Raw genomic sequence first — 15,465 nt, 5'->3', positions numbered from 1 at the left:
TTTTCCTAATCGCAACCAATCGTGTAAACGAGACTCCCTTTTTCTCTTTTCATTCGATGGATTGCAGTAATAGTTACAAGATTCGATCAACTTCGAATCTGCTTTAGTGAAGATTACATACGATGCTCAAAATAACTCGCGACCGCATCGCGGTGCCGTTTGAAACATGCGATTCTTAATCATTAATTTTATTAAAATATTTCTTTAATAACTTTGATGAACTGTGTTTGCATATTGTAATATAGAAGATAACTTAAGAAGAATTTACTATTAAACTTACACACGACTCTTTAATAAAATCTGCGATTCTTGCGGTTTTTAATAATTTTTTGTCGAAATCAGGCTACTAATTCTTCAGGCTGTTTTATTCTTAATTGTTTAATCAAGATAAGGTGTATTTTTTTAAGAAATCTCGCGTTCGTTAAATGTCGAATGGGAATTTAGGATATTCGGCGAAGTATTTGTAGTAAATGACACGCACAATGTATCACGCAACGAGTTATGGTACTCTAGGTCGAACATGCTCGCCGTAAAAGTTCGAGGAACAGGATTCTTCTCAAACTTCCCTCGGAGTTATATCAGCGCGCTGATTTCCGCCGCGGGCCAGGAGTGGATCTTGCATGAAGGGACCACTTACGGGAACTGCTGCGTATCCTCTCACGAATCTTGGCAGCGTAGAGAATGAGTTTGAATTTACGTCTCTCGCTTGCAAGATACGTTCCTTCGGGTCATTCGCGGCAATAATAATACGCAGATTTTTGCAAGTGGGGACGAAAAGGTTATTGAGAAAATGATGCTGTCATGCCAGGCTAGTGATTAAACAATACCGCTGCGGTCGAAGAGAAAAAATATCGGACTGAATGAAATATAAATAACACATATCTATAAAAGAGAAGCAACGCGAAATTAAACGCGCTAAGAAATCAAATTTTAGAAAAATTGGTAAAATTTCGCTTGTAAGTAAATAAATATTACGAAGCTTTTCAATCTCAATAATATAACGGTATATTACTTTTTCGATTAAATTAACTATATTTTAAGAGAATTTTAAATATGATACTTTATTAAGAAAACATTTAAAACATTTATCTCTCAGAATTTTTACTAGAAAAAAGTTATTTCGAATTTTAAAGAATTTTATATCAAGAGACACGGTAGTGTCTCGCGCCAAGTTATTTATTTACTTCAATTTAAGAAAATGAATTTGTTCGCAAACGTATTATGTGTACACCAGATGTTCCGATTCAGCGCTCTCGTTGCACGCCAAACGCTTTTCTCTCGCGCAGCGAGATACAACGTAGAGAATGACGCTGCGCACATAACGAGATATCGCTTTTCTAATTTAAACGAACGGTGCCCCTATCATTGTACGTAACAGCCCCGCCGATGTATGCCCTCGCTCCGGTACTCACACACGCGCGGATTCGAGCGTTCAGCATCCGTACGTTGCGCGGTCCATGCGCACGAGCGCGGCGTTCACTGGGCGTGCAACCGTACCGTATCGAAGGCGAGAAAGAGGCGCACATGAGGCACGACCGGGTGAGAGACAGAGGCGGCGAGCAGGGGTGGGACGAAGGGAGGAGAGAAGCGCAGCTCGGGCTCGGGGAGCGCGAGTTGCGAGCCGCGGTTGGGTTTCGCATAGTTTATCAATGCGCGTAGGCCTCGCTACGAGAACACCGCGGCGAGGCAATAGATTACAATTATCCGAACACGCCTGGCCAAACGTGGGAGTGCGCAACACCACCGACGGCGCGTTCGGAGCTGTTACAGCCAGAGATCGGTTTCTCTTTGCTTTCTCCCCCACTCTTCCTCTCTCTCTTTTTCTTACCTGGGTTCCCCCCGTGGCGTGTGTACTTCTGGCGCTTCTCTGTCTCGCGTGCGAGCGATGGGCCGGATTAACTGTTCATTAGCGGGCGTCGATGATTGCCGGGTAAACTCATGCGCTACAGAGTCGAGCACTTTGGAGTCAAGGATTGGAATCAGAACTTAAATTGTCGTGTAAAACGTTCTGCGAACGTTGTTGCATAGAACGTTATTCTATATAGAAAGAATTTTTTCGTGACAATCAAAAACAACTATAATAGTGTTGCGAGATTCAATTATGCGTATCTGTGTCATTTGAAAGTGAATCAGTTAAAATTTTTATCAGTTTTAATTTTTTTGCTTTTTTTTGTCAAAACTAAATTCAAATTTAGTTTGAACTGCTATACTTTAAAGTAATAGATATACTAATTATTAAATGTCAATATATTTAATTTTATGTTAATTAATTCTATAAATCATAAAATATCCGGATTTGTACACATATAACTTAACGGTGAATAGAGCGATCTAAAATATTGACATTACAAAGAGTCAGATAAAAGATAATGTATTGTTTAGGTACTAAAGAAAATATTATTAACCCTCAGTGTACGATCTATAAAAAAGGTACAATTTTCAAAATCGTATAACTTGAGTACCAAGCGTAGACTGACGCTGCCCCTTGGCGCTCACATAGTAGCTACCTCAAAGATTCCCCCCCCCCCCCCGGTACGGACCCCCACCATTCACTTCCTTTGAAATGGCGCCGCTACTTTCAAAATTCGCTCGGGTTACGCTAACCCAGATCGTACACTGAGGGTTAAAATAAAACTTTTATGAAATACACACTTTTGTTCGAAGAAAATAAAACACCGTAAAGTTCGGTCGTCATTATATGACAATGACAAGCATAATATTCCTTCTGTCGTTTCGAATGAAAGAGAGTAGAACTTGAACGAAACAACGTGCGAACAATCGGCGCCCGAAGCACATGTACGCGTAAATTGCTTATTACAGATCGATCAAAGCGATTATAATCTCTCCAGCGCGCTCCAATAGACAATGTTGCGAGCTAGCATATAGCGGCTCGTCGACGAGTCGCTGTATCCCTGGTGTGGAGATCAAACGAAACGGACGGTGCCGCTTCTTTATTATACACCGAGTTCTGCCTCGATGCGGGATCGGAATTACGGTGCGATGCGAGCTTCCTTGTCTTCGCCGGTACCGTTCCTCGCCCCGTAATCACGGTTGTATTATTCCGCTTTATCTGCTCGCGCTTTACTCGCTCGATCGATCTTTGCAATCTTCGCACAGCGCTCCGCGAGCGGCTCGAAAAAATTCGTCTTTAAACGAACGGCCAATCGATTTAACTCAACCGTATCGTTAAAGGAGAAGGAGAGAAAAAAAGGGAAGGAAGAAACCTGCGTTTTATACATTTCCGCCGTCCCGCGTGCCACCGCGTCGCGCCGAAAACGTATCGATACCCCTTGTAAATTCAGCGATCGGCCGAGAAAATTCGCATTGCTCCACAATCTCGGTACCGCTAGGTGCTCAGCCGATACCGAACCCGGAATTGATTCGTGCGGATCAGCACCGTGTCGAAATTACGGCAAATGAAACGGATTCTGCAGTCGCGGTCTCGGATACACGGAACGGCACGGGAGTCATTATCTTCATCATCATTCCGGCACGCGTGATCTCGCGCCGCTTCTCCCACGTAACCCCTACCATTCCCTGGTCGACAGATAAGTAAATTGTTCCTGGTGCGTTGTAGCACGAACGGTTTGCGCTATCAACTAGAGTTAAATTCAATACAATGTAGCTGCAACTACGCGTTAGTTTCTGCGGATGGACCAATCACCAGTTATCTTTGTTAAATTATCGTTGACACGCAAACTCGCATAAATACGAAAATTTATTCAAGAGTTTTGTTAAAGCTATAACAATTATACATTTATTATCTTAACTTGATTGTAAAATAATGTTCGAAGCATTAACATTTGAAAATTGTACTGTTACATTTGAAAGAGTGTGAATATCAAACTAATTATTTTTTTATTATTTCAAACTTACTAGTAAAAATATTGTAATATCGTTCACTTCGTACCAATGAGTTTTGTTTAAAAATGTGTCTTTACGTAGAATATTATACACACGAGAACCGCAAAAAACCCGACTGAATCCAAAATACCTACATATGTTTTTAAAAATATATTGACATTATATAGTCAAGTAAAATATTCTTCTTAGCGCTCTGATAACTTTATAATTTTATATGAAACACTCATAAAAATAAAAAATATCACTTCTATGTATATTTTCATGTAAAAATAAATATATATGTAAAATATTATGATAAGATTGATAAGTTAAGAAATTATATGTGTATTTAAAATATATAAAGAATTTGTAGCAGCAGATGTGAATCCCCCGGTGAATCCCGGTGGATCCTGTGAACAGTCTAGACTTAATAAATACTTAGCATCTCAGTCACTAGAGAGCAAAAAGTGAACTCGATCAGTTTCTGCCCGAGAACTACCGCCGTATCGACCGGTGCAACGCGATATTTATGAATCGGCAGCTATTCATTTGGTCCGCGGAAAGGATTGACAAGTGAGCATTACGGGCATTAGAAGAGAGGCGTGGACGGCAACGTCTATCGCAGGATACGTCGCCCGACGAAGGATAATACCAGCTCCCGAACTGAACCAGATGCGTGTAGCGACCGAGATGCATATGGAACAAGCTAAAAAAAAGATGCTTCTCGCGAGAGCGAATATCTGTTCTTCCCTTTGCAGGATCCGGAGACCTGTATCTCTCAGTGGCCTCGGCGATCCCTAAGTAAATTAATGTCTTCGAAGCACCCCGTGGAAGCTGTTAATAATAGCACCGCGTCGAGAAAATTAAGCGGTTTATTTGAGATTAATTATAGCTTTTCGGATCAGCTTGTATCCGTTCGCTTCACGCGTTGACAACCCTTCATTCATTTATATTCTTCTGAATAGAAATAGAATAAATAGATTGTTTCTTGCTGTTGTACTTTTAAAGTAAACTTTGCAACTGACAATGAGAGAATGATTTTATATCACTTAATTATAATTACGCAAAATTAATTTTTTACGTAAAAGCATTAATATATATGTTTATAATATAATAAAATATTTAATATATCTTAAAGAAATAAAAATTTATTTTACTATTTTGCAGTGTAGGAGAGCTGGAATTCATTCAGTTCAAAATGTCATTTGTGTGAAATTTTTCTTGAGAGACAATAAAACTGACCTTGAAAAATGTTCTGCGGCAAGCACCGCCGCCGTTTCGAAACGTGTTTAATAATTCAAATGTTCCTGCAGGCGTATTTGTATGTAAATTTAAAATAATACAAGAACAAGAAGTGAGCATCGATAAAGCAAGCACATTCGAGACGAGAGACGAGCCGGTTTCTCAAATGGCCTGATGCTGAATAACGAATAAGGAAGAAAATCGAGTTGCCGATTTGTCGTAACATGAAAACGATGGAAAAGTTGAACAGATCCATAAGAAACAAAATTTGTACTATAAAATATCTAGTCATCTTCAAATTCGCTGACTAATTCGGAAACTTTCGGAAACAGTTTACAAAGTCCCATTGAGATTTCTAAAGTATATTACCTTACTTGTATATAGAAATTATTTACGGAATTTGTGTATAATGAACAGTTTTGCATTTGTAAGATTTATTAGTGACTTGCGAAAATTCGTGATAACATTCGAGCAATAATCGCCACGCTAGCGGCGAATACCGGAGGGGGAGTTTAAGATTCGAAAGGATGCCACGGGGATCCGCCACTTTGTACGTGCATTCACAAGTAAATTAGCTGCATCATTGTCTGCGCGGACGGACGAAAGGAAAGGAGAAAAAAATATCGGCTGAATGTAAATATGATAAAAATCCACGCGTCATCCGGTTGACGAGAATTGAAGAATGCTCTTCGAGGCGTCGCGATGCATCGACGTGACGACGGGATCTCTTATACGCGGCTTTGCAAAATCATCCTTCGATATCGAACGCATAAGCCGCTTATCGGTTCGTTCGATATTAAAAAACCGTCACTTCTGGTTTCTTCATCGATTTGAAACTTATTCGTGTAATATAAACAGTAAATATATGTGTGATTATAAATAATGGTAACAATTGTTTAATGTTTCTTTGTGAATTTCTTTATTTCTGTTATTTAGAGTATTTTTTTATATGATACGTATGTGAAAAATTTATTATTTACTCCTTTCTATGGTAATATTTGTTGGAATTCGACAATGCTTTAAACATACAACGATGTTCTATGTTATGGATATATGCAAAGATATCAATACCTATCCACAATATACTAAAAATGTTATGCGTTTGTTTTATGTAAATCATTATTTCTTAAATCTCTCAAAAGGCGATATGACTGCCATGACGCATCTTCGATTACATTGATTTAAGCAAATTTTTAGCTCACTACGGGTTTTAGAAATGTAACTAAGATCTCACAGTAGGCAGTGAAAATAATTCTCGCCTGGCAGCTGCCTCGCTTCGGGATTATTCTCCAATATAACGTAATTAGACCACCTGCGGTGAGAATGCGTCGCGTGCGTGCTCTATTCTACTCTTTCTTCTTCGTTTCCTCGCTTCTTTGTTTCTTCCTTTGCGACTTTTTGCATCATACGATGCAATAGCGATTCACCCGGCTCAATTTGTATATGAATGAACACGCATTAGCCTCACAATGTTGACAAAAGCAAAGAAACTTAACCATTAAGACCACCTGGTGTAAGGATCGCCAGGAATATCATGCGGAAGCTTGGATAAAACACATAGATGCGCGGTTTCCATGGTATAGAGAAGTTAATGTACAGTTAGACGCGGTAAATTTGATATCTAAATGTGACACTGAAATATTGCTATGATGAATTTAATAATAAAGAGTCACTAAAAAGTTACTGTTTATTGATTTAATCAATTTGATTTATGATTATATTAGTTATATCAATGTTAATAATGCCAGCTTTGATAACTCTATATTCTCGTCAATAATTTGAAGCGCCGACGCTTGAATATTACATGCGTTTTTAAAATTCCTCGTAATTAATGCACTTCGTAATCGATATTTATCCGATGACGATGATTGGTAGCCGATCCGCGATTTTCTTCGCGGAAGACCATGCGTGGAAGCTGTTCGCCGCTGGATCGATCTTGTCCCTCGGAATTATCGCCATCTGCCATCCCCTAATTACTCTTGATAATTGATGCGATTATTGCTTGTCAGGAATCACTCCCGGATTCACGCGGCAAGAAAATTGCTGAAAAAGGCATTCGGTCGATCGATGAAGTATGCAATTATTCCCTCGATCCAACGTCTCGATCATGTACTTTGCCCATCAATCGATATAGCTGATTAATTAACGTTAATTACGTCAGTTATGGCAGCGATGACTTCATCCGCCCTGACTGCTTGTCCGAACATGTCTATGAAGACTATCTATCTTCGCCTGATTATCTAACCTTGGCAAAATAACATTTTTATTTTCGGATATCTATATATATACATATACATCGCCAAACTGTATACTGTTTTAATTTTGAAACGCTGACATTTTTATCATTTATATGTGCTTCGTATAATGTATTACATATTTTATGTTCTCTCTCTTTGTATACTTTACATACTATTTCCCTTCTTCTAGGTTTCACTGGAACTCAATGCGAGATCGACATAGACGAGTGCGCGCTGAGGCCGTGCATGAACGGCGGCACCTGCAGCGATCTCATCAACGCCTTCAAGTGTACCTGCGCCGAGGGCTTCACCGGCACCCATTGCCAGATCAACATCGACGACTGCATCTCGTCGCCGTGCAAGAACGGCGGCACTTGCCAGGACGGTATCGCGAGATACACGTGCGAGTGCCCGGCCGGCTTCACCGGCGACTCCTGCGAGACCAACATCAACGACTGCGCCTCGAATCCGTGTCGCAGCGGTACCTGCATCGACGGCGAGAACAGCTTCACCTGCAACTGTTCCCCCGGCTTCACCGGCAAGCTGTGCCAGACGCAGATCGACGAGTGCGAGAGCAATCCGTGCCAGTTCGGCGGTAGATGCGAGGACCGTATCGACGGTTACCTGTGCGTCTGCCGACCGGGCACGTCCGGCGAGAATTGCGAGGTCAATGTTAACGAGTGCTACAGCAATCCCTGCCGAAACGGGGCCAGATGTATCGACGGTATCAACAGGTAAGCTTCAAGAAACATACGTTCCATTTGGTCGTCAGTATCTTTATACATATATCATTTGTTCGTTTGCGCGATTATCTTTTCTTTGGTCTTATAATTCGGCAAAATTAATCAGATGTATCCACGGTCATACCGTGGATGTCTCTATGCAATTAAATATGTCCTGCGCGGATGATGAATTGACCAAAGTCAGTATTGGATTTTAAGAATTAGTTTCGACTCTTAGCGCATCAGCATTTAAAAGTAACTCTTTATATGAAATCTTTTTTACTATAATTAAAAATAAACATTTTTAAGAATCATATTAATTATAGATAATAATGATAATTAAAAACTCATAAAATGTTTCACAGAAGTCCGACGTGTATTTTTCTACTTTAGAAATCTCTTGCGAAATCAATTATTATCGGTAATGAAGCAACGGAATAATACAATTTGGCAAAATTCTTAACTGTGTCGACACATCGCCACGCTCTCCTTCGTTTTTCACCAGGCGCAATGTCTCGTCTTTCAGGTACTCCTGCGAATGCGAGCCCGGCTTCACCGGGCAGCACTGCGAGACCGATATAAACGAGTGCGCGAGCAACCCGTGTGCGAACGGCGGCCGTTGCATCGACGTGATAAACGGCTTCAGATGCGAGTGCCCGCGCGGCTACTACGACGCCAGGTGTCTGAGCGACGTGGACGAGTGCGCGAGCTCGCCCTGCCTAAACGGCGGCACTTGCGAGGACGGGGTGAACCAGTTTATCTGCCACTGCCTGCCCGGTTACGGCGGCAAGAGGTGCGAGGCGGATATCGACGAGTGCGGCTCGAACCCCTGCCAGCACGGTGGCACGTGCAACGACCATCTGAACGGTTACAGCTGCAAGTGCCTGCCCGGTTACGCCGGCACCAATTGCGAGACCAACATCGACGACTGCGCCAACAACCCCTGCCAGAACGGCGGCTCCTGCATCGATCTCGTTAACGACTACAAATGCGTCTGCGAGCTGCCCCACACCGGCAGGAATTGTGAGGACAAGCTGGACCCCTGCACGCCGAACAAGTACGATTTTTCCTTCCGAATTCATTTGCATGAGGATACGTGGATGTAGCTAGATTCGCCGTATTATACATGTATCATGTGGGAGGAGGGAAATTCTGAAGTTCCCCTTGATTACCCTTGTACTCCATTGAGAGTGCAACATTATTTAAAAAATCTTGTATTAAATGTAATATTATAGAATTGATTTTTTATATGGAGAATTTCAAATTTAAATTGTTTTAGAATATTATTACTTTAAAAAAACATTTTTAATCATTTTTTAATACATGACATAAAATACACTTGTTACAATTAACTTTGCTTGTACAAAATCAGTATTGTACTTTAGCTTATATTTATGGCACTGTGATTTTACATAATGCTTCTATTTCTTCACTGCAATCACCCATTGAATTATGTACATGTATGAGCGAACAGGAGTCTTGAGAGCTTCGTTTAATTTCGATAAAACGTATCCACATGGATGATCCGCATGATAGAACGACTTTATAACGTTGCTGTGTCATTTCCAGATGTCTTCACGGAGCGAAATGTTCGCCATCGTCGAACTTCCTCGACTTCGCGTGCACGTGTACGGTCGGTTACACGGGCAGGCTGTGCGACGAGGACGTGGACGAGTGCGTGATGACGTCGCCGTGCAGAAACGGTGCCACTTGCCGGAACACAAACGGCTCTTACCACTGCGTATGCGCGAAGGGCTACGAGGGCCGTGATTGCATCATCAATACCGATGACTGTGCATCATGTGAGTACGAACCACCGGCTGTTCTTCGCTTTCTTTTCCCTTACTTGCTACAGATGCAGAGATCTTCTTTCGCTTTCATTTGAGAGTCTTAACGCGAGTCTATAGAGCGTCATCTGTTTTATCGCGCGATGGCATGGATTAAATTAAACGTACTTAATAAACATCGCCGTACGACACTCAAAGAGAATCTCTTTTGCTGTTTCACAGTTCCCTGTCAGAATGGCGGCACCTGTCTGGACGGCATCGGTGATTATACGTGTCTCTGCGTGGACGGTTTCAGTGGTAAGCACTGTGAGGTTGACATCGACGAATGCCTGTCGCAACCCTGTCAGAACGGTGCCATTTGCAAGGAATATGTCAACTCCTACACGTGCCAATGTCAACTCGGCTTCTCTGGCATTAATTGTCAAACCAACGACGAAGATTGCACTGACAGCAGTTGCATGAACGGCGGCACATGTATCGACGGTATCAACAACTACACATGCGTCTGCAAGACCGGCTATACGGGCTCGAATTGCCAATATCGTATCAACGAGTGCGACAGCATGCCCTGTCAGAACGGTGCTACCTGTCATGATCACATACAATACTACACATGTCACTGTCCGTATGGTTACACGGGTAAGCAATGCGATAAGTATGTGGACTGGTGCGCTGACAATCCATGCGAGAACCAGGCAACGTGCGTGCAGCGCATGAACAAGTATCATTGCAACTGCTCACCCGGATGGACCGGCAAGGTATGCGACGTGGAGATGGTCTCGTGCAAGGATGCCGCCATACGGAAGGGCGTGCCGGAAAGCAGTCTTTGCAACAACGGCACTTGCGAAAACATAGGCAATAGTCATCGTTGTCATTGCCTTGACGGTTACACTGGCTCTTACTGTCAGGAGGAAATAGACGAATGCGACTCGGCGCCGTGTCAGAACGGCGCAACCTGCAAGGATCTCATCGGCTCGTACCAGTGCCAGTGCACCAAGGGCTTCCAAGGACAGAACTGTGAGCTCAACATCGACGACTGCCGACCAAATCCCTGTCAGAACGGCGGTACCTGTCACGATCTGATCAGCAACTTTACGTGCTCCTGTCCACCCGGTACTCTTGGCTTCATATGCGAGATCAACATCGACGATTGCATGATGACCGCATGCCACAATAACGGCACGTGCACTGACAAAGTGGGTGGCTTTGAATGCAAGTGTCCGCCCGGTTTTGTCGGGCCAAGATGCGAGGGTGATATTAACGAGTGCTTGTCGAATCCGTGTGCCTCGCCCGGAACTCAAGACTGCGTGCAATTGATCAACAACTATCACTGCAACTGCAAACCGGGCTATATGGGCCGTCACTGCGAGGTTAAAGTGAATTTCTGTGATAGCTCCCCGTGTCAAAACGGTGGCTTTTGCACGGCTAAGCACGACCGACACGTTTGCATCTGTCAAGGCGATTATCATGGCACCAATTGCGAATTCGCCGGTTCCTACTGCAACTCCGAACCGTGTCAGAACGGCGGCACGTGTCGTGTCATAGGAAATAGCTATCAGTGTTACTGCTTGCCAGGTACGACCGGTACGCATTGCGAGTTCGATGCCTGGAACGAGTGCGACAGGCATCCGTGTCAGCAAAACGCCCCTTGTATAAACAAGATTGGTGACTACGCCTGTGACTGTCCTCCCACGTGGTCCGGCAAGAATTGCGATATCTATGATGCAAATTATCCTGGCGGAGTATTCGGCAGTTTAAACACATCCAAAACCTTGAACGATATTTATTTGGAACGCGAACGTCAGAAGTGTATAGAAAATAACTGCGCGGCTAAGGCCCGCAATGACCGCTGCGACGAGGAATGCAATCGACCCGCGTGCGACTTTGACGGCAGCGATTGTTCGCTAGGCGTCAATCCGTGGCGCAACTGCACTGCCGTGGATTGCTGGAAGGTATTCATGAACGGTGCGTGCGACGACGAATGCAACAATCCGCAATGCCTCTACGACGGCAGAGACTGTGAACGAAAAGTTCCTCCTTGCAAGTGAGTATTCCCAGCTAAATTTATTTTCTTAATTAAACATTGTGTTGTGTTATGATGCTCTTTACTCTTAACATACATTTAAAAATTAAATTATTGAAGTCGTTGTTAGTATGGCCAGCTTTCCTACTAATGAATTTTGAATTTATTAGTACAATACACATTCTGAATGAATTTTGATATAGGTTTCTATGATAGGTTTCTATTCCTTGTGTTTTATTTTTTACTACGGATATATTAAAAGATTCTTGCAAACTATTTAATTATATTTGTAGCACTTTTATTTATTACGTTATTTGCTTTTTACAGCCCAATCTATGACGCATACTGTAGAAAGCATTACGCTAACGGCCATTGCGATTACGGCTGCAACAACGAAGAATGTAACTGGGACGGTCTCGATTGCGAGAAGGAGCCACCGTCATTAGCAGAGGGTGTCATATCCATAACCGTCAGATTGGATATGGACACTTTCCGTACGAACCTCCCAAGCTTTTTACGTGACATCAGCCATCATTTAAGAACGACGCTTCGCATTAAAACGGATGAACTCGGCAACGAAATGATATACCCTTGGAAGCCCGAAAGACATAAGATTCCTAACTTTTTTACTCGACCGCCTCCGCCTAATAAAAAAGGCGTGGTCGCTTACCTGGAGATCGACAATCGCAAATGCACGACGACGCAGAACTCGGTATGTTTCCCATCGGCGAACGAGGCAGCCGAGTTTTTGGCTGCCACGGCGTTGAGGCACACCCTATCGCGGAACTTCCCCATCGAACAAGTGCGAGGTGTCGTGGGTCCTCAGACTATAGACATTGCAGATACCCCAACGAATTATAAGTATGTTTTTATCGGTGTGGTCATCGTGGTGCTCGGCGGGTTACTGGTGGGCGTCCTGGTGACCGCACAGCGGAAGCGTGCCGTTGGGGTCACATGGTTCCCCGAGGGATTCTTAAGAACTAGCAGCGGCAGCGGTCAACGACGCCGGTCGCGTCGGCGCGGCCCGGATGGCCAAGAGATGCGCAACTTGAACAAGCAGCCGTCGGTGAATTGCATGAACATGGATGTTGTGAGTGCCCGAATACAGTCCCAATGGTCTGACGATGAGTCCGATCTACCGCCGTCGAAGCGGATGCGTGCCATCGAGCCGGGTTATGCGAGCGATCATACCGTCATCACGGACTATGAGGAGACCGAGCCGCGTATGTGGACGCAGCAACATCTGGACGCGGCCGAGATTCGACGGCCGGACGCGGGCGGTGTGCTGACGCCGCCCAGTCTCGAGCATGGCCAGGATGTGGACGCGCGTGGTCCATGCGGCATGACACCATTGATGGTAGCGGCGGTACGAGGCGGCGGGCTCGACACCGGCGAAGAGGAGGACGAGAGCGACGGCACCGCGGCGGTGATCGCCGATTTAGTCGCCCAAGGCGCTGATCTGAATGCTACCACGGACAAGAGCGGAGAAACGTCGCTGCATTTGGCTGCGCGTTACGCCCGGGCTGACGCAGCCAAGAGATTGTTGGATGCGGGTGCCGATGCTAATTCACAGGATAACACTGGCCGTACTCCACTGCATTCTGCTGTCGCGGCCGATGCTATGGGAGTTTTCCAGATTTTGCTGCGCAATCGAGCGACGAATTTGAATGCACGAATGCACGATGGCACCACGCCGCTAATACTAGCTGCGCGTTTGGCCACCGAGGGAATGGTGGAAGACCTCATTAACGCCGATGCCGATATCAATGCCGCCGATAACAGTGGCAAGACCGCATTACACTGGGCCGCGGCGGTCAACAACGTCGATGCTGTGAATATATTGTTGGTGCATGGCGCGAACAGAGACGCTCAAGATGATAAAGATGAAACCCCATTATTCTTAGCCGCCCGCGAGGGCAGCTTTGAAGCATGCAAAGCATTGCTGGATACATTTGCCAATAGAGAGATTACCGATCACATGGATCGGTTACCTCGCGATGTTGCGAGCGAGAGACTGCACCACGACATTGTCAGACTACTTGATGAGCACATGCCGAGGTCGCCGCAGATGGTTACAGTCATTCCGAATGGTCCTCTTATGGGTAAGCGTTTTTATAACATCTTTATGATATGCGTAAATGCCATAAAATATTCTACTCTTGAAAAAAAATTTTATCATGAATAATAAATTTTAATAAGAAATTATTTTGATGATTTTAATAATAGATCCCAGTATCTTATTTTAAACTATACCAAAAAATTTTGTAGAGAATAAAATTATGCATTATTAAAAAATTATGTATTATTAACAAATTTCTTTTATAACATTGTTATGTAACATAATTATCTTTTTTGCAGGATCTTCAAATCATCCACAATTAATCACGCATCCCACGGTAATCGGCTCAGCGCCGAAGCAAACCAAGTCAAAGAAGCGGCCAAAGGCAGGCGCGGGAAACCCAAACAGTCCAGAGTCAGAGGGCGGCGGCACGGTGCTAGTAAGGCGAAAACCATCGGTGAAGAAGGCGCCGGCTAAACCGCGCGGCGCACAGCCCCCAAACCAGGAGATCCCACAGGGAGCGGAAGGCGCCGATGGCAATCTACCGACTAGCCCGTATGATAGCGCGAGCCTTTATAGTAACGCGTTACCCCTGGTGGCTCATACTGCGACGGCGAAACAACCGCCACCGTACGAGGATTGCATCAAGAGTCAATCGATGCAAGGTCTGCAACAACTCGGCCTAGATACCTTCACGAGCAACTACGGGCTGCCATTTCACGACCAGCTCTTAGCGCCTCATCAGCGGCAGCAGCAAGGCATGGTAAACACACTGTCGCCGCCGTACAGTAATCAGTCACCGCCACACTCGGTGCAGTCCAACATGACCCTTTCTCCGCAAGCGAGCTACATGGGCTCGCCGTCGCCGGCGAAAAATAGGCCGTCGTTGCCCACATCCCCAACTCATATCGCTGCTATGCGACAGGCGACGCATCAGAAACATGGCAGCATGCCACCAGTGGGTTTTGACTTTGATAATTTACCGTATTCTTCGAGCCAACAGCAACAACAGCAACAGCAGCAACAGCAAATGCAACAAACGCAGCAGCAGATCCAACAGCAGCAGCAGCAACAACAACAACAACAGCAGCAGCAGCAGCAGCAGCAGCCGCAGCCGCAGCAGAGCACGCAACAGCAACAGCAGCAGCAGCAACAACAACCACAACAACAGACACAACAATATTACCAATACTTGACGCCACCGTCCCATCATTCCGGGCCTGACGTTACGCCACAGCATCTCATGCAAGCGCCCGAGAGTTTCCCAACGCCATCGCCGGATAGCCCTGGTCACTGGTCTTCGAGCTCGCCCCGTTCGAACAGCGACTGGTCTGATTGCATGGCCTCACCTACGAACGCTTACGGCGCCAGCGGCGGCGCTCACCAAAGCAACAAGGGCTCTGAGGCGATCTACATATGAGGCCGATAGCAATGGTACTTTCTTCCTTACGTAAATAAGTCGTGAAAAGAAAAGAAAGTAGAAAGTTATACATGAACTGTGATTAGCTCGTCGAATTCGAGTGTCTAGACGTCAGAAAGACGAAAAAAAAAA

General features: G+C 44.5%; 1 protein-coding gene across 2 annotated transcripts in view; it reads left to right on the top strand.

The window, feature by feature from the left end:
* LOC112465792 (neurogenic locus Notch protein) overlaps positions 1-15,459 on the top strand; it is a 240,167-nt gene extending 224,708 nt beyond the window's left edge. For both annotated transcript variants that reach the window (XM_025033518.1, XM_025033519.1), the window contains 6 exons: positions 7,513-8,056; positions 8,571-9,101; positions 9,614-9,846; positions 10,054-11,875; positions 12,182-13,956; positions 14,213-15,459. In XM_025033518.1, the coding sequence (XP_024889286.1) occupies positions 7,513-8,056; positions 8,571-9,101; positions 9,614-9,846; positions 10,054-11,875; positions 12,182-13,956; positions 14,213-15,333 (6,026 nt within the window). In that variant the 3' untranslated portion in view covers positions 15,334-15,459. The remainder of the gene's footprint in view (positions 1-7,512; positions 8,057-8,570; positions 9,102-9,613; positions 9,847-10,053; positions 11,876-12,181; positions 13,957-14,212) is intronic.
* The last annotated feature ends 6 nt before the right edge of the window (positions 15,460-15,465 follow it).

This window comes from Temnothorax curvispinosus, unplaced genomic scaffold (assembly GCF_003070985.1).
Source record: "Temnothorax curvispinosus isolate PA1 unplaced genomic scaffold, ASM307098v1 QBEX01015524.1, whole genome shotgun sequence".
NCBI lineage: Eukaryota > Metazoa > Arthropoda > Insecta > Hymenoptera > Formicidae > Temnothorax > Temnothorax curvispinosus.
This window is presented reverse-complemented; position numbering and strand designations above follow the sequence as displayed.